At 52.3% G+C, this 21098-nt stretch overlaps 1 protein-coding gene across 3 annotated transcripts; it reads right to left on the bottom strand.

Annotated features, from left to right (window-relative positions):
* Positions 1-99: 99 nt before the first annotated feature.
* Pdzd7 (PDZ domain containing 7) lies at positions 100-20666 on the bottom strand. Of its 3 annotated transcripts, none has more exons than XM_085834095.1 (17): positions 20500-20666; positions 19146-19645; positions 14229-14369; positions 13827-14001; positions 13242-13418; positions 12838-12985; positions 11048-11108; positions 10254-10637; positions 9584-9781; positions 6711-6761; positions 6083-6258; positions 3261-3352; positions 3042-3172; positions 2793-2864; positions 1758-2375; positions 1408-1508; positions 100-1003 (listed from the first exon to the last, which is right to left on the bottom strand). In XM_085834095.1, exons 2-17 carry the CDS (start codon positions 19369-19371, stop codon positions 644-646), a joined length of 3111 nt encoding a protein of 1036 aa, XP_085690221.1. In that variant the 5' UTR covers positions 19372-19645; positions 20500-20666; the 3' UTR covers positions 100-643. The 3 variants fall into 3 exon arrangements, with proteins under 3 accessions (XP_085690221.1, XP_085690220.1, XP_021007339.1); XM_085834094.1 differs by lacking the exon at positions 20500-20666 and adding an exon at positions 20305-20395; XM_021151680.3 differs by lacking the exon at positions 20500-20666 and adding an exon at positions 20305-20395 and having other exon boundaries at positions 3042-3133.
* Positions 20667-21098: the final 432 nt, after the last annotated feature.

The raw sequence follows: 21098 nt of genomic DNA, 5'->3' as shown, positions 1-21098 counted from the left end.
TTACGGCCTCATTCCCACTTGTATATTTTTCTCACTGTAAATTTCTTGTACAAACCCAAAGGGAAAAAAAATAAAAAAAAAAAAGTTTTGTTTTTAAAAAAAAAAAAGTGCAATGGATAAAGAAGCTGCAGGGGAATTTGCTTGACATCGTCTCTGCTTGCTGGCTGCTTGCCTATCTGTGATGGAATTCTTAGGACTAATCTAGTAGAATCCTGGGCCCTACTGGACCACACCATGAGTTTTGAGGAACTAGAAAAGCCTTCCCATCCTGTCCTCTGCACTGAACCCTGCTTGAGGCTGGGGGGTGATTACAGTGACACCCCCACCCCTTGAAGACTCTCAGTTTACGCCCCGCAGATTACGGTGAGCCAGGTCCATCGTGAAAAACTTCACACTAGTCACAGGCTCTAGACTTGAGTCTCTCTGTCTCCTTACTGGGAAGCAGTCCAGGATTAGGGAATGCACATGACACGGGTTGCCCACTAGCACACCGTGTTCTTGAACATCCAGCTTGTCCTGAAAGGCCAGAGCCCTTTTGACAGCCGGGGTGGATCAGAGCCACCAGTGTGGTGGTGCTCTCAGTAGTCAAATGGATAGGATAGAGGTGCACGGAACTCAGAGGCAGCAGGAAGACTTGAAGTCATTAGGAAGGGTCATGGGGATTCTTAAGGATAGGGGAGAGTTTAGGGATACTTTGAGGGACCTTTAGGGCTGAGCTGAGAGACTGCTGGAGTTGCCTAGCCTCAGGGGGAGGTAGCTGGGTGGGAATCCGAGCATCATCAACAGGTCCATGGGTGGAGGGACTGTCAGGAGCAAGGCTCTGGTCCTTAACAGCTCGTAGGTCAGAGGCTAGGGGCAGCAGGCCAGGCCCAGGGACCCTGACCACAAGTTCCATAGGTTCCCGAGCCTTGTTTCGGTAAGCCCTGCGGATGGTGTCCACTGCTCGCTGGTGGGTTACCTGTTCCAGGCTTTCGCCATCCACTGCCACCAGCTCAAAGCCAGCCTGGCACAGAGATGGAATATTCAGTTCTGAGTCATTCCCACCCACCACCCAAACTGAAGGCAGCGGCCTTTCACCTCCACCAGCTAGGACACTCCTACCCCATCTGGGTGCTGGGAGTGGACAATAGGACTTTTGTGCCTGGAGCTGTTGGGGGCAGGGTGGGGCACAGACAATGGCCCTTTGTCCCTCAGGACAAGGTAGAACAGGATGGGCCATTCTCAGGCCAAGGCTTGCATGAGGGGACACATTCTTCTCTAGGACTGCCCATCTTACGGGCCTGACCCCCATACTCCCAAGCCACCTCCTATGACCTGGTCTGAACATGCCTAGTTGGAAGTGTGGAGCGGTCTTGAACCCTGCTATCCTTAAGTCGCAGGCCTAGAGAGGCTCAGTGCTTCACCCACCTGTAGATTCCCGCAGAGGAAAGCTGCACCTCCGGGAAAGATCTTCTCTATCTTCACCATGGGCTGCACCTTGGACTCGATGCCCCCAGAGATGCTAATGCCTGGGCAAGATCCAAAGCAGAGTGAGGACAGGACAGTCTTACCCTAAACCTTGAGCTCCCGGGAGGAGCCTAGAATCCCAGCCCCAAGTCCAGTCCCGCCTTCTTCCCATCTCTGGCTTCTGTCTCAAGTCTCAACCTCCAAACAGATTCTCCAACGATATACCTTAGTACTCAGATTCCTTCCCTGGCCCACCAACCTCCCTTAAACCCAAGGAGTCTACCCTGCTTAACAGTGCTCCCAGGACTCACCCAAAGACTGCTTCATCTTGGATAGTGTGACGGTCCTCAGCGCTCCCGTAGAGACATTCCCGACTGCTTCCTCAGCTATCCGACCAATCCCATTCTCCAAGGACCCTTGCCTGGCTCCCACTTTGGCCACCTGCCCATCCAGAGGTCGTGGAAGCAGAGGCCTTGCTTTCCGAGGCCTGTGGTAACGCCCGTTGGCTGTGGCAGCAGTGGTGATGGGTGCCGGGGAAGGGGAGCGCCTGCGCCCAGGAGACTTGCCTTGACCTCGGCTGCGACTGCGACTGCGGCTGCGGCTGCGGCTGCGACTGCGACTGCGGCTGCAGCTTTGGGCTGGGGTCTGGCTTTGGTTCTGCTGAGTGTCCTCTCTGCTTGGGGGTTCTGTCAGTAGCCAGTTAGGCCTGGGAGGTCGGGGAGCCACAGGAGGTGGCTGGGGAGGAGGTGCGCATGCGCCTCGGCGAAGCGAAAAGGCATCAACTGGCACGTCTTGTAGAGGGGGGATTCCCTTGTGGTGAGGAGCAGAGGCACCGAGGGAGACCTTAAGGACTCCAAGCTTCTCCCTTATCTCTCCGTCTTCATCCTCTGAGCTGTTCACTGGTAGCAGGTAAAAGCCCCCACGGCTATCTGCAGAACATGGTCAAGGCTAACTGGCATTTCTTAACCATCCCTTCCAGACCCTGCTGCTTACTGTTTCCTGTAGGATGCCCGAGTGTGTGCAAACAAGGTCTAGATTTGCTCAGAGTTAGGTGCCCCATGGTTCAGGGGCACTGGGTCAGGTGGACAAACATGACCTATTATTAATAGTATTTTGTATTGTAATACAGTTCTACTTTGGCAGAGCCAAGAGACCTGATTTAAAAACATGTAGTTTTGAAATGCCCTGTATGGGGATGTGTGAGTAACAATGGCCTGGAGAACAGCGCTTTCTTTCCTGACTACAGTCAGTGACCCTGCTCGGAGGCAAGGATGGAAGACCTGTTCTCCCTGTTCCAATGTCCCCAGGGTTGTCCCCTTTCCCCAGGTTATAGGACTCTGACTGACCAGGCACAGGGGTGATGAGATGACGCTTGGGTGGCGTGTCTTGCCTGGTAGGTCTCAAAGCAGAAGGCCCCACTGGTTGGAGAAGAGAGCAGGTCAGAGGTCAGACACCCCTACCAGGCTCGCAGATAGCTCTGCCAATGAGCTACCCTCCACTTCCACCCCACCCGCAACTGGAGCTCAGGAGCCAGAAGTCTCCGTCCCCTCCCCTCGCCCCCCCCCTCCACCGCCGCAGCCCCACACACTGCTGACCTGCCCTGCTCTTAAGAGCCTCAAAAGCCTCCAGCTCCACAGGCATCACCATGCTATCGAAGCGGCCCAGATCTGTGGGGGCCACCACGCTCCTGGGGAAGGCAGGGATGTGGGGTAAGCAGGGCTTGATTCTAGGGGGTGCAGTCATGGAGAAGCTTCAGTTCTAGGGTCATTCCGTTCCCCCGGGTCGTACCCCCCCACCCCTCAGCCTCTCCCAACCTGATATCCCTCAGCAACAGCAGCTTCGCGGGCCTGTCCAGGATGGCCAGCAGGGGGCGCACCAGGTCCTCCACACCACCCTCATGGACATACTGCATTTAGAGACAACACAGGTCAGACAGCAGCAGCAACTCTAGCTAGAGCTGGGTGTGGGGAAACACCAAGGCACACAGGGACCCTGGAGCCGATCGGCCATTTTCGCTCTAGGACAGGGTCGCCCTATCTAAGGTCCACAAGTTGGTGTGTCAGTGACCTTGTGGATGCATGACCTTGTGAATGCCTGGAGTGATCCACAGATCTGCAACAAGTACCAACATCAATAATGGCATCTGGACAGGCAATTCTAAGCCTTTTACATGCAGTCTTTCACTTCGCGGCCACTCTGAGATGATTCCTGTTTTACAGACGAGGAACCGAAGCTCAGGGAGAATTTGCTCAAAGCCACACGGATAAAGACATAAAGGAAAAGCAAGAACCCAAGACATCTTCCTATTGCTTGCTCTGGGGCAGGAAAAGAATGTTCAGGTGCTGGACTCCCCCACCTCCATTCCCACCTCTACCCCCAACGCTTTTGCCCAGGCAGAAGGAATGAATGTGAGCCCAACACTAGGCTGTGGTCCTGGCGGTTCCCACCCTTTGTTCAGGGTTAGAATGGTAATCTTGGCAAGCGGATGGCTCTACAGCCTCTCTAGTCAGTACCCTTCTGCCTGGTACGGCCTGGATGCCACCGGCTGGGATGCCACACCCCATGGATTCTAGAAAATGGAATACTGAGAGCCAAGTTACTTGGGCAGCACACTGCCCCCTGGTGGTGAAAGGAAGACAACTTCAGAGAGCTCCTTGGATTGTTACCACGTATGGACATAGACACAGAAATAGCTGGCCCTCTGGCCATTAGCATGAATCATCAATAAATATTTAGGAATAAATGAAAAAGTGTGTATGTGTGTGTGTCCCTAATCTACACATATGCTTACAGGACTCACATCAACAATACACTGCCATATATGTGCATGTCCCTCAAGTCCACAAACACAAAATCAGCAGCTGGGTGGCAAAAGAGACACAATGATAAGACCCTCTCCCAGAACGTCAGGGACTCTGGTGGGAACAGGGACAGATGGCCTCACGTGGCAGTCACCCGTAAGCCACAGACGGCAATGAGACATTATGAGTTTCTGAGAAGGGTGAAGGATCGGAAGCAAGGGACCACTCCACCAACTCTTCCAAGGTAGACACAAGGGGCAGCACAGAAGCTGGCGAGGAGAGTGCTCTGAGGGCAGGCAGGATAGTGAGGCAACAAAGGTCTCATGTGGCATCAAGGGCTCATGGAGACCCTCCGGCAGGGCTGCACAAGTCGAGAACAGGGAACTAACACCCCTAAAGCTATGAGGCTCATAATTGACATCAGCTATGTGGTGGCCCTGGAAGATCCCAGAAAAGCTAGGGCTGGCAGATTGGGGTGTCACATCAAGTAAGGCCTAGAATGTGGGAGAAAGCAACTTGTACTCTGTTCTGCCTCATAAGGGAAGAACAGCTCTGCATCAGTAAGAGAGGTCTTTAAATTCCTGGCCTGAGGGATGTGGATGGACAGCTCAGGGGAGAGAGAGGAGATGCAGGCATACCGTCGTCATAGTCACTAGGGAACTTTGCTTCTCTCTCAGACCCGGGCTCTGTTTCAGAGGCTATGGGGTGGGGCATTGGGTTGGCTGTGGGCAGTAGGTTCAGCCTACAGGGTAAATAGAACCACAGTGAAATTAAGTCCTGGTTTGAAGAAGGCTGGGCAAAGAATGGGTGTGGGAAAAGGGGCTGGTCAAAGATACAGACACAGAGCCCCTCCTAGTGGCCATATCTCGGAGTTGCAGGCTCACCAGAGCTGGAGCACACGGCTCACTTAAAGTTCAGAACTGAGAAGGACAGAATTTAGCCCAGAGCCCTTGATAGAACCCTCCATCTGCATTTCTATCGTAAACCAGATCTTAGGAAAGAGAATGTGTGAATGACTCCATCTTAGCTTTTGAGTGATACTTCATCATATATGGGTACATATGTGCAATCTATGCACATATGAACACGTGTGGCATGTCAACACAACACCTCACAGACATGACAGTGTACACATCACAATAACAACACACAGCCCCATCACAATCCAGGTAAAGGTAGGAACAAGTGGCTTTCTGAAACTGCCCAGCTTGCCCACCATGTGCAACAGATGCATGGTCCTCCAGGAAACCCACCACAGGACCCTGGGAGTCCTGGAGACAAAATGATAGTAAAGGACTTTACAGTTCTCCTGGAGAGATCAACAGTACCCCACAGCCTCCCCAACACTTAGCCCTCCAAAACTGACTCCCTCTGGTACTGATCGAAGAGAAGGAGAGAGAATAGTGTGGGTATTGGGGACGGTTGAGATGGGAGCAAAGGCTCGCAGACTTGAGAAACAGGAACAGGCCCTTGGCATAAAGCCACGTCTGCTGGCTGTCCCAGGCACACAGCGGGGGAGATGGGAGACAAGACTGGAGGCAGGAGAGAGCACAATCGCTTGCCTACAAGGACATTCCCCTCCTGTTTGTCACCTGATTTCCTCTCCTTTAACTTAAATGTCACCTCCTCTGAGAGGCCTTCTCAGATCTCCTGGGTTTCCCACGTCTGCCTTTTCACTGTGCTCTGTAGGACTGGTCACTAGAGGGACTTAGATTCTAGGATTGTCTCCCTCCTGCCTGAGAGCTTACTGGCCATTGCCCTCCCAGCAGCAAGCCCAGGTACTGATCAGTGAACAGTAGCCTGAAATGAAGACCAGGCCTTGGGCAGAGACTTACCCGGGAGCAGTGGCGAGTGACTGCTAGTACCTCATCATCTGTCAGCAGCCTCCGGGCCAGGTCCTGAATGAGGGGCCGTCGACTTTCCCAGGCCTGCACCTGCTCATTCACAGTGGGTGCCTGGCCAGAGGGGCTTCCAGACCTGGTGGAGAGCAGGGCCCGGCCCCTCTCCCGGTCTGTAGGGCAGGGGCGAGAGGATGTGACAAAGCTGACAAGAGCTAATAGGGTAGGGTAAGGTAGAGTTTCTCTTGGCGGGGGTGAGGCTCCAAAGAAGCCAGCCGAGAGACTGAACATGCTGGGCAGAATCCCTCTGAGCCCCTGTTCCCAAACATGGCCTTCCCTAACAAACTGCCACCAACGGAGAGCCAACTCCAGCCTCCTTCACTGTCACATTAATCCCCCCAGTTGGAGTATAGACACGCTCCCTCACCCCACATCCCTTTGGGGATCCCAACACAAGCCCTCTGTCCAAGTTCTCTGTCCTCCTTATACGTTCCAGTAAGCTAGCCAAGTTCTCAGTCTGACTCCCCAGGCTCAGCTCTAAATGAGTGTTGTTCAAAGCCGCTAAGCTGGTGGCAGGCTGTACCCCCATCGCTTTACCGTGGGGCCCTTGGGATACTGCCTTTACCTCGTCTTAGTCTCCAGGTGACAAACTTCTGCACAGGCCCCACACTCCCCGCTGTAAGGAAGAGAGAGGTTTCAGTTCAGCAGGATCAAGAGTTCCAGTTAGAAGAGGTCAGGGGGGACGAGAGCCGTCAAGGGTCTTCATACCCAGCTAGGGACTGGTCTTACAGGCAGTGGGGAGTCGGTGGAGGCTGTGGAAGAGGCGGCAGTATGAACACTGCGTGTGGAGTTTATTTGGCAATGAATGAGGGGAAGAACCCAGACAACAGCTTGGCGGTGCCTACCTTCAAGAAACAGAGAGGGAAAGAGGAATCGTGGAAGGAGAGAGGCCTGGCCAGAGAAGAAGGCTGAGAACCATGAGAAACCAGCGTCCTGGGAACTGAGAGATGAGAAAGCGGACTGAGGAAAGAGGTACCCTGACTGGAGACCTGTCTCTCCTACTGGCCTGTCACCGGAGGCCTCCAGACACTCAATTATTTTTTTTAAAGATTTATTTATTTATTATTATATGTAAGTACACTGTAGCTGTCTTCAGACAGACCAGAAGAGGGTGTCAGATCTCATTACCGATGGTTGTGAGCCACCATGTGGTTGCTGGGATTTGAACTCTGGACCTTTGGAAGAGCAGTCAGGTGCTCTTACCCGCTGAGCCATCTCACCAGCCCCCAGACACTCAATTTTAAGGTGGAGCAACATCGGGCCTCTCATTCTGTTTGCTTCCACCTACCTACCCAAAGTTCGCTCCCACTTCCAGAAGGAAGCAACACCCTGCTTGTCTCCTGGGTGACACCCACCCCCACCCCACTTCTCACCCCCCACCCACCCCTACCATTCTCATTAGCCCATGCATTCTAACTGGGCTGTGACCCAGGGTGAACTTCGAAATCACCTATCCATCATATCTGGCTCCTGCCTTACTTTTCTCTTCCACCACAGTCATTTGTTCAGCATGAGAGAGAAACCCCAGAGGGCCCGGACTGACCCCTGCAGCTGGGACTGTTTAAAAATATTCCTTTAGGCCGGGTATGGTAGCCTATGCCTTTAATCCCAGCAGGAGACAGATGGAGACACATCTGAGAGTTTGAGGCCAGCCTCAAACAAAATGAAACCATGTTTCAAAAACAAAATAAAAAAAACCAGGGCTGGTGAGATGGCTCAATGGGTAAGAGCACCCGACTGCTCTTCCGAAGGTCCAGAGTTCAAATCCCAGCAACCACATGGTGGCTCACAACCATCCGTAACAAGATCTGGCACCCTCTTCTGGAGTGTCTGAAGACAGCTACAGTGTACTTACATATAATAAATAAATAAATAAATAAATAAATAAATAAATAAATAAATAAATAAATCCTTAAAACAAACAAACAAAAAAAAAACCCAACCAAATAAGAAGCCCCAAACAACAACAACAAAACCTCTCTGCCCCCAGGGTTGCTAAGAGACTGGGGCCATCTCATCTCTAAATTGGCAAAGCCTTCTAAAATAAAGGCACAGGCTTGAGGAGGTATGTCTGCTGGTACTGTGTATGCCCTCAGACAGGTAGAAACAGTCAGTTGCTGAGCCTGGAGACCTGTGCTTTAAAACTAGATGGACTTGAGTGTCTATCTGTCCTATGCAATTGTATCAAGGCATCCCTGTCGGCTCTGGTTTCTGAGTCTCAACAGGGTTGACAGGTTTCCTGAGGAAACCGATACCTGGGCTGGGCTGGGTCTAGAACCCAGGGCTAGAGTGCCTGTCATGTCTGGGGTCCTAAGATTCAATTATCATGACGGGGGGGGGGTATGGTGTGTGTGTGTGTGTGTGTGTGTGTGTGTGTGTGTGTGTGTGTGTGAGAGAGAGAGAGAGGTGATATGTGTTGTATGTGTGGTGTGTGTGGTATGTGTGTGTTTGTGTGGTGTGAGTGTGTATGGTGTGTGGTGTGGTGTGTGTGTGTGTGTGTGTGTGAGAGAGAGAGAGAGAGAGAGAGAGGTGATATGTGTTGTATGTGTGGTGTGAGTGTATATGGTGTGTGGTGTGGTGTGTGTGTGTGTGTGAGAGAGAGAGAGAGAGAGAGAGGTGATATGTGTTGTATGTGTGGTGTGTGTGGTATGTGTGTGTTTGTGTGGTGTGAGTGTGTATGGTGTGTGGTGTGGTGTGTGTGTGTGTGTGAGAGAGAGAGAGAGAGAGAGGTGATATGTGTTGTATGTGTGGTGTGAGTGTGTATGGTGTGTGGTGTGGTGTGTGTGTGTGTGTGAGAGAGAGAGAGAGAGAGAGGTGATATGTGTTGTATGTGTGGTGTGTGTGGTATGTGTGTGTTTGTGTGGTGTGAGTGTGTATGGTGTGTGGTGTGGTGTGGTATGTGTGTGAGTGTGTATGTGTGGTGTGTGTGAATGTGTATGGTGTATGGTGGTATGTGTGGGTGTTTGGGTGTGCTATGTGTGTGTGTGGCATGTTTGTATGAGTGTTGTGTGCATGCACGAGTGTGCACACATGTCTCCACCTGTGTCCTTCCATCTGAGCTCTGATTGAGAAGTGGCTTTCCTCAGGGACAATTCTAGAACTGCATTGGGCCCATGGAGCTCTGGATGGAAGATGTGAAGCCAGGGTTCCCACCAAAGGTGCCTTCCACTGCCAGCACTGCCAAGAGCACACGACTCCAAGCTGAGCTCACTTCTTGCTGTGCCTTGAGCCTGTCACTTTGCCTTTCTGAGATGGAAGACAACAGTGTGACAGTGGCCACCCCATTTTCAGAGCACCATCTAGGAGTTAGACACAGTGCTGACTTTTGCTCCCATTTCACTTGGTCCCCATACGCCTAAGGAAGTGGCTTTTACTCCTGTGAGAGGCAGGGCAGGGTGGAATTTCAACCTGGACCTGCCAGACAGACCCCACACCTACCTTTCTCTAGGTCCAGGCGAGGGCGGACTTTGGTGGGGCTTCTGCTGTCCAGTGTCCAGGCCTCTCTGTGCCCGTCCCCTGCTGGCCGCCCCTGCCGCCCTCCCTTGAAGAAGAGGTTCATCAGCGTCTTGGAGCGCTGCAAGGCCCCCTTCTCCCCAGAAGATCCCGACTTCTCCTTCTTCCGTTGTTTCTTCTCCTCTGCAGATATGAGGGAGCCCCCGGGAGGGCTGGAGGGTGGGCAGAGAAGAGGGGGCGGGGGATAGGAAAGGGCAGAGAGAAGGAAAGGAGGCAGTAGGGGTCTGCCGCTATTCCGGAGTGGGAGCTGATGGGGTGGGGTCTTCTTCCTGCCTTCCACCTCTCTCTACCACACAGTTCCAGGGATGGAGGGAGTCTCTCGTATGTATCTGTAACTAAACAGGCCGGGACACCCCAAGCTGGAGGAACGGGAGTTCTGGTTTGGAGCCCAGAGCTTATCAGTTTGGGGCCTGGGACTGAGATGGGTTTGGTGCCCAGGCCTGTTTAGAACAGGATCTGGAGATGTTCTGGGACAGGACCTGGGACCTGGCCTAGGCCCTGGGACAAAGGCAGGCTCCTTGGAGTGTGAGGCAGGTTTGTTTGAACTAGACCCTGTGGGAAAAGTGGCCCCCACGCCCCCACACACTCAACATACCCCACAGTGTCAGGTGGCTCTGGGATCGAGTGATGGGAGGTCTGGGTCGGCTGAGGGCCAGAAGGAGAGCAGTCTTGGGAGACTCTGAAAGTGCAGAATCAAGGTGTCGGGTAGAAGAGCGGATGGCCGTGTCCCTGAGGATGACGGTCGGCCTTACGCTGCACCAAGTTTCCACTCGGCTGTCCAGGTCAGGCTCAGTCTGCATGGCCGTGTCTGCCCGCCCCCAGCCTGGGCCATGGCTAGTGGGCTCCTCTGGCCCCAGACAGACATCCATGCGGTCAGAGGGCAGCGAGCCCGAGCTGCAGGGGGCGCTAGAGGCATAGGAGGAGACGCTGGAGCTGCTCTCGGAGGCTGGCGACAGCTGCTGCAGTACCCCATTGCTCACTGCAAGGGAGAGGTGGCAGGGTAGCTCAGGGGGCTGCTTCCTTCCCCCTGGGGCCCTGCCGTGCTGTGCTCACCGACGACCCTTGGGCTTCGGGGTGGAGGGAGGAACCAGAGGTGTCAGCAGAGGTCAGAGCTGCCAACTACTGGGTTTGCCACCTACATCGGGGAGGCCCTGGGAAGTCATTTCTCTCCTCACCCACTGGCGCTTGAGGCCTAGAAGACCCTGGCATCCTCAGGGGAGGTTACTTATAAGCATCACTGACTGTGAGAAGGTCCTGGGAGCATCTTGATACTCCCCCCACCCCGCGCGCGCGCCTCTACTCCCCCCTTCCCCCCACCCCCCCCAGCGACCAGCAAGCGCAGTCCCACCGTTGGGCCTTAGCTCTTTCCTTTCATCTCTCCAGACTCACATCTATCCAGCCAGCAGTACTCAGAAACCATCTCTTTGTAGGCAGGGTATCGGCCGGTCTCCTGTAGAAGACATGGCGGGCATGGGCGGAGCAGGTGAGGACTAGGACAGAATGGGGTGGGGGAGGGGAATACTTTGCTCTCCATTGGTTCCCTCACCATGCTAATTTCCTCTGTAGCTCAGGCCTTTGCTTCTGACGCTTGTCACGTGGCCAGCTTGGCCCGGCTTTGACTGTCACTGCCCCTCTTGCCTTGCTTACAAGGCCCTGCCTCAGTTTCCCCCTCTCTTGCTGATTTCCTGTCAAGATCTGATGGTTGCTGTCCCCCAGGAACGGAGAGGCCTTGTTGGTCTGTCCTAGTCTTTGTGCATCCCAGCATCTAGCCTCACAGGGACTCAAAAACACTGTTGAACAGCTGGGCAGGGCGGCTCGAACCTAGAATTCTAGTGTTTGGGTACTTTTTTTTTTTTTTTTTTTAGATTTATTTATTTATTATATATGTAAGTACACTGTAGCTGTCCTCAGACACTCCAGAAGAGGGCGCCAGATCTCGTTACGGATGGTTGTGAGCCACCATGTGGTTGCTGGGATTTGAACTCTGGACCTTTGGAAGAGCAGTCAGGTGCTCTTACCCACTGAGCCATCTCACCAGCCCCCGTGTTTGGGTACTTGAGGCAGGAGGATCTAGAGTTTGAGGCCAGCCATGGCTATATAGGAAAACCCAGCCTGGGCTACATAGGGAGGATCTACAAAAACAAGAACAATGCATGCATGCATGCATACTCAGAGGACAGAGTTAACGAATTGGGGAAGAGCTGGAGTTAAGAATGCTCAAGACATGAGACATGACTCAGCGATTAAGAGCACTGACTGTTTTCCGAAGGTCCTGAGTTCAAATCCCAGCAACTACATAGTGGCTCACAACCATCTGTAATGAGATCTGATGCCCTCTTCTGGTGTGTCTGAAGACAGCTACAGTGAACTTAGATATAATAATAAATAAATCTTTGGGCCAGAGTGAGCGGGGCCAACCGGAGTGAGCGGGGTTGACTCAACTCTCAGCAACCATATGATGGCTCACAACCATCTGTACAGCCACAGTGTACTCATATACATAAAATAAGTAAATAAATAAATCTTTTTTTTAAAAGAATGCTCAAGATAATTAGAAAAGGGAAGATGGATGTGAGAGAGATGGCAAAATGGAGGTGTGAGTGAAGTAGGGAGGGGCCGCTGAAGCACTGAATGAAGCTGGGTGACAAGCCACAGAGGTAGAGCAGGGATCCCGGTGGACCCTAAGAAAGAGTCACTTCTCCTGTGCACACAAAGACCTGATCCTCAAGTAGGCATGACCGCTACATGAATAATGAAACCAACTACCTCCCAGGCAACCCAGCCTCTGCTGTAGCCCAGTTTCTTTAGGCCTGTGCCCCAGAGATCCCCGCAACCCAGGTCTTACACATAGCTCTAGCTCCCACCCTGTACAGTAGTCCTTCACCTCGAGGCCTTCCCTGATGCTGAGGAAGAGCTACTATGCTAGAAATAGGAGAAGCCAGACCAGAGCTAGGCCAGGCTGCTGAACAGCCGAGCCACTGACAGGGGTTGGCGGGGGAGCTCTTTGAGCCTCAGTCCCTCTTTCTCCAAACATGCATGAAATGAGTTACTGCTCTCTCTTCATGTGGCTGTGGGGTTGGGGGCAGTGGTAGAAGAAGGAGCCTAATTGAGACCTTGGTGTTCTGAGACGTCCCTCCCCTAGTCCCGCCTCTCCCCTGCTCCCGTATGGTCTGGAGCACCTTGATGGTCAACATGATGTGCGTTTGGCCCTTCAGCACCTCCACGGCCTGGCTGTGGCTGATGTCATCGAACCTGACACCGTTGGCTGCCAGGACCTGGTCCCCCACTTTGATGCCATTCTCTTCAGCCAGGCCCCCATGGTCCACTCTGGGGATAGACGGGTGTTGGGTGATAAGACCCTGACCTGCCTCCCTCCCCATCATCCAGACACCTTCCCTTGGCTTTAGCAGTGTCCACCTACATTCCTTGGCCCTTTTCTGCTGACAACACCCTCTCCCCAGGCCTTATCCTGAAGGGGCCTTCATTTCGACAGTAGTTGGCCAAATCTCGTGTTGACCAATCCCCAGACTCCACTTCCAGCCCCACCCCCAACCCCATACCTAGTTTTTACCCCAGCACTCACTTGGACACGTAGATGCCCAGGCCAAACTCCTTGCCCCCTCGGATGTTGAAACCTAGGCAGAAGTCATCCGAGGTTGTATAGAGATGGACGATGCGGCGCACACCGTCTTCCGAGCTGCGGTCCGATGGCGTTGAACTGCACTTCTCTACCACCAGCCGCCGGTTCACTACATCCACCCTGACACAGCACAAGACACAGCCCTGATTCCAGCTCCTCCAGGAACACCCCGTCTAAAAACCCTGGCAACTAATTGGGGAAAGGATGATTCCTATGTGTGAGGCGGTCAGGGGTGAGGAGCATTCTCCTGCCTCAGAATGGGCAGCGGAACGTAGATTCCATCAAACATAAACAATCCGAACCACCCCATCACCTGACTCTACTAAGCAGCCGCAACATGCTGCGCCCGCCGGACTCCTGAAGCCCCCTTTCTGCTCCTTACAAAGCCCCAGGGGAGATAGATGCCCAGAGGGGTACATGGCTCCGTCCTTAGAGAATAGAGCCGCTGGGCAGAAGCAGGGAAGACATTGAGCAGGGGCAGGGAAGTCACTGGGCAGGGAGTCTGGGGCAAGGCCAGGCGCTACTCACCATGTGGTCTTCTCCTTGGAGAACTTGATGCCGGGCACTCGGCCCATGCGCCTTACCATCATGTGTAGGCAGCTGCTACTGGTCAGCAGCCGCACAGCGCTCCCCATTGTGGTGCTCTCTAGGCTTAGCCCGTTCACCTCCGTGATCTTGTCTCCCACACACAGGCCAGCCCGCTCTGCGCAGGAGCAGGGAAGGGTGAATCCTCGAAGTGGGATCCACAGGTCCGTCGATGGCGCACTAGGCTCTGTTCCCTAATCCACTGAGCAAGAGTAGGCTTTCCCTCCCATCAGTCCCCGCCCTTTGAGCAGAGATGATTGCTGTCCTTGGACAGCTAGCTTCTGCTACCCACTGAAGAAGGAGGCACATCCCAACCCACGCTCACCTTCAGGGGCCCCTGCTCACCTGCGCTGCTTCCCTCCTCCACCTTGCTGACAAAGATACCCAAGCCATGCTCAGAGCCGCCTCTCACGCTGAAACCCAGCCTCCCCGAGGGGCTCTTCTCCACACAAACGGCGTGGATGATGTCACTTTCGTCACTGTTGGCTGGGAGGATAACCACAGAGGAATGACCTCCACTTTAGTTCTGGACACTGAGCATTTGGGTGTCCCCAGCTTGGTGTGTCTGCAAAGGCTAGGCTTCTGTGTGGAGCCGCCCACATGATACTCAGGGCCCCAAATGGAGATGGTATACAAGTTCCCTCTGGGTAATCCTGAAGCCATAGGCCACTGGCTGACAGTGTGGGAACAGGTAAGAACGACCTGATTAGATTCCATGCTCTGCCTTCCTCCTCCACCGTGTGTGTGTGTGTGTGTGTGTGTGTGTGTGTGTGTGATGTTTTCTGAATTCTTATATGCAATCTCTGAAAATCTGCCCTTCTGAGTGGCAGATGGCAAAAAGGAAGGTTCAAGATTCCATTGTGGGGAGTCTGGGGCTCTCCGCTTGCAACAGAATGAGCTCCAACTCCAAACAGCTATGGAGCTATCCAGATTGCATTAGATGTTCAGTTGTGTAACTTAAAGGCAGAACCAGGCTAGCACAGGGGAGTTAGACAGAGACAGATTTTCTTTTGTGCTGGGACAGATGGCCGGCTCTCTATCTGGAAGCATGAAAACTGGAACTTGGTAAATTCTTGACCAGAATCTAATGGCAGAACGGAGGAAGCCTCTTCCATCCCATAGACTCTTGATTCTAAAGGGTAGAGCGGTAGGAACTACCCGGCTACCGGAGGACAGAACCTCTAATTCAGCATGCTGCAGTTGAGAGCCCATAATAGGGGCCAGTGAAGAGGCAGGGCAGCTGGTTCTTTAGAGAAATGAAAGGGGGAGAGATTTGGGCAGTGGAAAGAGAGGTCATGGGGGAGGCTCAGAGGCACCTGCTCTCTGAAAATTAACAAGAGTGCTAGGTCCCACATAAGAGGGGGACATTTATTTTTCCTTCAGACAAGTTTTACTCCAGAGGTTTTTGAGGCAGACAAACCTCACACTTCAATTGGTCTATCAGGCTACAATGTGTGGCCAGGACAGATGGGGCTAAAATCCCTGAGGACAGCCTGGACAGGGTAGTATAGGACAGACAGGGACCCTGGAGCTTCCTAACCAGTTGTCATCACACAGTTCTCAGGCCCCATCAGGTCTTAGCTAAAAAAGCCTTTAGCTCTCTGCCCTCAGTCCACTTCCTTCTCAGTTCCTCTTTGGGAACAGACCCCTATGCCCTGGGTCATTGGGATGTCGCATCTGAGCTTTCATTTGTTTTAGGTTTTGTCTTTTTATGTGATGGAATTTCAGTATGTATCTCTGGCTGTCCTGGAACTCACTATGTAGAGTAGGCTGGCCTCAAACTCACAGTCTGCCTCCCAGGTTCTGGGACTATGGTGTGGGCTACTGTGCCCTGCCACATCTGAGCTTTGAGAACAAGGGTGTGGCTTCTCCCAGGATGGAATCATCTCTCCCTCATCTGACCTGAGTAGGCCACTGGCCCTCCCTGCAGCTCTCTAACAGCTTGCTTGTTTTCCATTGGTATATAGGAATTGTGTGTACTTTATCAGCCAGCCATTTCTGTCTGTTTTAGGGGAACTCTAGGCTACCCTTGGCCCTGTATGACCCTCCATATCTTCCTCTGCCACCTCTGGGGGCTTTCTCCTCTGTCAGTCGCCGTCAGGCATTCTGATCATTTTTATTTTATTTTATTATTTTGGTGGCTCATACGAGCTAGAAACTGTCCCCTCCTGTACTGTTGTCACTTTGACTTTGTTTGGGGGGAATGATGAGGTCTGACCCTTTGCTTCTCTTTCCCCTCTCATCCTAGACATCACTTTCTCAGAGGCGATTGACCCAGGGCATGGTACCAATAGCAGACACAACATCACTGGAAAACTTGTTAAAACGAGAATTCTGAAGGGTTCCTGGGCAGACTTGTAGTCCTGAGAGTGAGGAACTCGGGGCCTTGTGTGTTAGGCGAGCACTCTGCAGTACTGAGCAGAGTTATTGTGAGACAGTATTAGGGCGGAGGCCATGTTGACTTTGAAGAGATCATTGTGAGTAGGCACCACCTTGTCTGGCTATAATTTTTATTGTTTTTGGTTTTTTGTTTTAAATGTAAGAGCTAAGTATAGTAGCCCAGACATAAAATCTTATCACTTTGAAGACTGAAACCTGTGGGTGGAGAATTCAAGGTCAGCTGTAGTGAAACTTTGTCTCAAAGCAAACAAGTCAGGTGTAGTGCCTTGGCGGGCAGTCTCAACACTCTGGAGCTGAGGCAGGGTTGCCACAGGCTTGAGACTGGTTTGGCCTACATAGCAGGTTCTGGACCAGCCAATACTCTTATCTCAAGAGTTTATCTTTAAAAGAAGCAACAACAAATCAATAAAAGTTAAAGAAAAAAAAAAGCAAGCTAAAATAGCCAAACCACACACACTACAGCTTAAATCCTGGATGCCCATAAAATAAAATAAGAAAATCCAGGGGGGCTGGAGAGATGGCTCAGTGGTTAAGGGCTACTGGTTGTTCTTCCAAAGGACCCAGGTTCAATTCCCAGCACCCACATGGCAGCTCACAACTGTCTGTAACTTCAGCACCTGATCCTCTCACACCAATGCACATAAAATAAAGTATTAAAAAAAAAAAAAAGAAAATCCAGATATGATGGTGCACACTTTTGGCCCCAGCATTCCAGAGGCAGAGGCAGGAGGATCGCTGAGCTCAAAGCCAGCCTGGTCCATATTGTGTGTGCCAGGACAGCCAGGGATAGACAGAGAAACATCTCAAAAAAAAAGTATGTCATTTATGTATATGAATGCTCTGTCTGCATGCACACAGAGAGGGGAATTGATTCTATATGGATGGTAGGAAACACTATGAGTGTCCTGGGAATTGAACTCAGGACCTCTGGAAGAACAAGCAGTACTTTTTCCGCTGCTGAGCCATCTCTCCAGCTCCCTCCCAATCAATCTTCTAAAAAATTCCATGTGCTTACTTATTTATTTAAGGTGTGTATATATCTGCACATGTGTATGTCATGGGACATGTATAGAGAACAGAGGACAGCTTTCGAGAGTCAGTTCTTTCCTTCAGTGTGGGGTCTGGGGTCTCAGGTCATCAGGTTTGGCCGCAGATGTCCTTACACACTGAACCATCTCACCAGCCCCCCTGTCTGCCTTCTAGTTGTCTTCTTGGACAATTCTGGCACGAGTCTAGCTTGAAAGTGTTAGGAATGCTCTCCTGTCTACTAGTCACCACGAGTTTTCCTGCAGAATTGTTCTATCTTGTGTCTTATTGTTTATTTGTGTATTGTTTACTGTTGCTTGGAAGTCTGCAAGTTTCAACATGGGTCTTTGCAGTTCTTTCCCACCAACACATCTCTAGTTCTTGCACAGTGCATAGTATCTGACAGGTAATTTTTGATAAATGAGCAGATGAGTGAATGAGTGAAAAAAATGAATGAACAAACTAGGAGAGGAGAAAGAGGTGGCTAGACAGGGTCACGTCAGCCAGGTATTGGTGTCACATGCTTTTAAACCCCAGCTCTTGAAGCAGAAGCAGGAGACTCTCTGAGCTCAAAGCCAGCCTGGTCTACAGATCAAGGTCCAGGACAGCCTACACAGATAAAGCCTGTCTTGAAAAAAAACAAAACCAAATTAAAAAAAAAAAAAAAAAAAAAAGAAGGAAGGAAGGAAGGGAGGGAGGGAGGGAGGGAGGAAGGAAGGAAGAAAGAAAGAGAGAAAGGGTTATCTGTCCTGCTGACTAGTTCCTCTGGGTGTTTCTGCTTCTTGGTCAATGGCATTGGTGACCTCAACAGTACCATGATGCTCATACGAGGGTGGTGCCTATAGTAGTCACTGACAGTGATAGAAGTGAGCAAGCCAACCATATCCCGTGCAACTGCCTTTGGAGGGGAACAGAGACTTGTAAATGCATCGGAAGAAACACCAGACCTAAAAAGTCCAGTCTGGGATCCAGCCAGGGGAACCGTGCTGGCTCAGAAAGAGGAGAGGGGTTGGAGATACAGATCGAGTCCTGTCCACAGAGAGCCAGTCCCACAGGGCCTCGCTCCCCTCCTGGCATCTGAAGCTCTGTCTTGTTCACAGGCTCTTTGTCGCCTCACATCTGTCACTGTAGTCTAAGCACCTGCCTCACCATGCTTCCCGCTGTTCATTTCTGACTTTTGTGAGGTGGTAGCTGCAACCTCCCCACCAGCTGTTCTTGTTTGTGTCTTGAAGTTTTGACTGTGCTTCATATTCCTGTGAGGTGAAAACTGAGCTCCCTCCCTCTAGGTCCCCTACAAGACCTAACCGGGGTAGAATTAGAACTGGTGGCCACGGCATAGCACCAGGCAGCCATACAGTCATTCTCTTCGAAGGACCCAGCTCTGGGGCTCTCACTCCCTGCCTCTGTCTCTCATTCCTCCTATCCCCACCCCCACCCCCGCTCTGCCTTTTCATGGACATTTGCTGCTGTGTCTTTTGGCCCCTCTCCCACATTCTGAAGCCTGGACACTGACGCTCTACCGTCCCCCCACAGTACTGGTCACACAAAATTGTTTGGTGGGAGATATCCATTCTGCTTCACTCTCTAAGGTGGGTTAGGAGAAAGACGGAGTTCAAGGGATGGAGGGGGCTGATTCATCACGCTGCCTATGTATCCCAGGGGCTCATGTATAAGGGCTTTCCTTAGACTATGATTCCATCTCCCACCTATGATCCTTCTACAGCCCTGCTGCCCTAAAATAGTGGCTACAGGATAGGCAAGGGTAGATGAAAGATGATCCCGTTACCCGTTGTCCTCAGTGCTCCCATCCAAGCCACTCCCAGGCCCCACACCCACCTTCAATGGGGGAGTTGATGAGGATGACACGGCCCATGGGCGAGGAGGCTCGAATTCCTCGGGAGGGCCCATTCAGCAGGCGCTGCTGCTTCCTCAGCAGGTATCGTGTTGCTGTGGAGCCTGAGTCGCTGCCCAGGTGGCCTCGGGAGGAGACAGAGCTCAGGGAGCCAGAGCTGAGTTCTCCTAGACCCAGTGGATCAAAACCTACCGTGAAACCACGTGCCATAGTGGTGAGGCTAGGGCAGTGCCCTACAGATCCGGACAGAGTCTGCCTGCCCTCCGAAGGTTGACTCTTGGTCTTCCAGGCTCCATGAGCTTTCTCAGTAGGGCTGGAGTCTTGATAAGGCAGATCTCACTGAGTCGAAAAATAGTGTTTCCTCTGGCCACCCTGTTCTGGAAAGTCCGCAAGACAGAGCAGCTGATCCCAGGCCACTTGGAAGAGAGGGATCTTTCTGATGCAATTTCAGTCTGAATGCTTCTTGGGAGTATGGGTTCCAGATCTGTGTAGGAAGAACAGGGTTTGGGGGAGAGGGATGAGTGCTGTCCCATTGCCCTGGCTTCTGCACTTCCTCCTGACTTGAACATCCTGTCCCCCTCTCCCACCCTGGGCTCAGAGGAGTTCGGCCCAGTTCTGCACCATCTTGGATTTGGGGATTTGTTTCTACAAGGCCATCGGGGCGCTTTCTTTCCATTCCTCCCTCCATTCCTCCATTGCTGTTCTCAATGGAATCATCCACCCAGTCTCCGGGCCTCATCTGACACTCAAAGAGTAGAGATGGGGGTCACAGCAGGCTCTTGAGTTTTAAAGAGAGAGAGGAGAATGGATGTCACACAGTTTACTGCAGCATCTTTCCTGTGTGTATATGTATATGGGTAGGGGCTTGCCTTCCGAGCTCGACTTCAGGACCTGGGACAGCTGCGGTCAAGCTGGCCCCCCCACCGCCACCCCCAGGTGAATGTCAGGCTCCAGGCTGCAGCTGTGGGTCTAAAGTCGCTGCAAGACCCTATCCCAGGACTGAGTGATCTTCTGGAGAGAGCCCCACAAATCGCTAGTGCAAAACCAGGGGTCACGCCCTCTAGAGCATTTCTGTAAACCAAAAAGCAGACTCCCCCATGTAGGACCTCCTGCCTCGCTACCTCTAGGACTTGGCCACCTCACCTGGTCCCGTGTGCCGCCGCTGCCCTTGTCGCCCGCCGGCGGGCGCGATACAGTGAACTAAGGACCCCGCCCACGCTCCCTGCAGCTGCTGGAATAGAGCTACCCTGCACGGTCCTGGGATCCCATTGGCTGCTGAGACCGCCAGTCATTCTCTTCTAGCACCTTTGGTAGCCTGTCCGGATTGTAGCTCCTCACCTGTCTGATACCTCTGGGCTCTGCCCGCCCCAACTCTGAACTCCGACTGGTCGTTGGAACCCAGGAGTTGGAACCCCTCACTGGCTACTAGAATCACGTCTTCTCCGGGCCACGCTAGCTTCCTGAAATTGTCATTCCTTCCGTAGTCATTCCTAAGGTCTCTGTCACAAACGAAAGAGCTGAACGTGAGCCTGAGATCAGCAGGAAGGAAAGCTGGAACATGGCTGTGTCGCCGCTGTGCCCTGGGTGCTGATGGATAAGGGATATGTGTGTGTAATGCCTTCTTCACCTTCTGAGTCGAAAAAAAAAAATGTTTCTCTGGACACCCTGTTCTGGAAAGGCCGCACGATACAGCAGCTGATCCCAGGAGAAGAATCTTTCTGATGCGCCTGCTTGGATGCAGGCAGAGATCACGGGAAACTTTGACCGTGCACATCCCTGGGACTGGGGCGTCAGTTTGTGTACGGATAAGTGTTGGGGGTACAAAGAAATTGCTGGGACAGTGGAGCTGGGGATTAGGTGGCAAAGGGGACTGGGAACACAAAAGGGGCACAGACAGCACAACAATGTGGCTGGGAAGAGATGCAAATGACGAGGAT

The sequence above is a fragment of the Mus caroli genome, unplaced genomic scaffold (genome assembly GCF_978045245.1).
Source record: "Mus caroli unplaced genomic scaffold, Mus_caroli_1 scaffold_20, whole genome shotgun sequence".
NCBI lineage: Eukaryota > Metazoa > Chordata > Mammalia > Rodentia > Muridae > Mus > Mus caroli.
Note: the sequence above shows the minus strand (reverse complement) of the source record. Positions and strands in the feature narration are given on the sequence as shown.

Excerpts from the sequence above, each read along its gene's own strand:
- Pdzd7 (XM_085834095.1), bottom strand. The coding sequence starts at position 19,371 with ATGGCACGTGGTTTCACGGTAGGTTTTGATCCACTGGGTCTAGGAGAA. Across the intron at positions 14,002-14,228 it reads GGAGGAGGGAAGCAGCGCAG|AGCGGGCTGGCCTGTGTGTG; the intron begins GTGAGCAGGGGC and ends GCTCCTGCGCAG. Across the intron at positions 2,865-3,041 it reads GGCTCTTAAGAGCAGGGCAG|TGGGGCCTTCTGCTTTGAGA; the intron begins GTCAGCAGTGTG and ends TTCTCCAACCAG.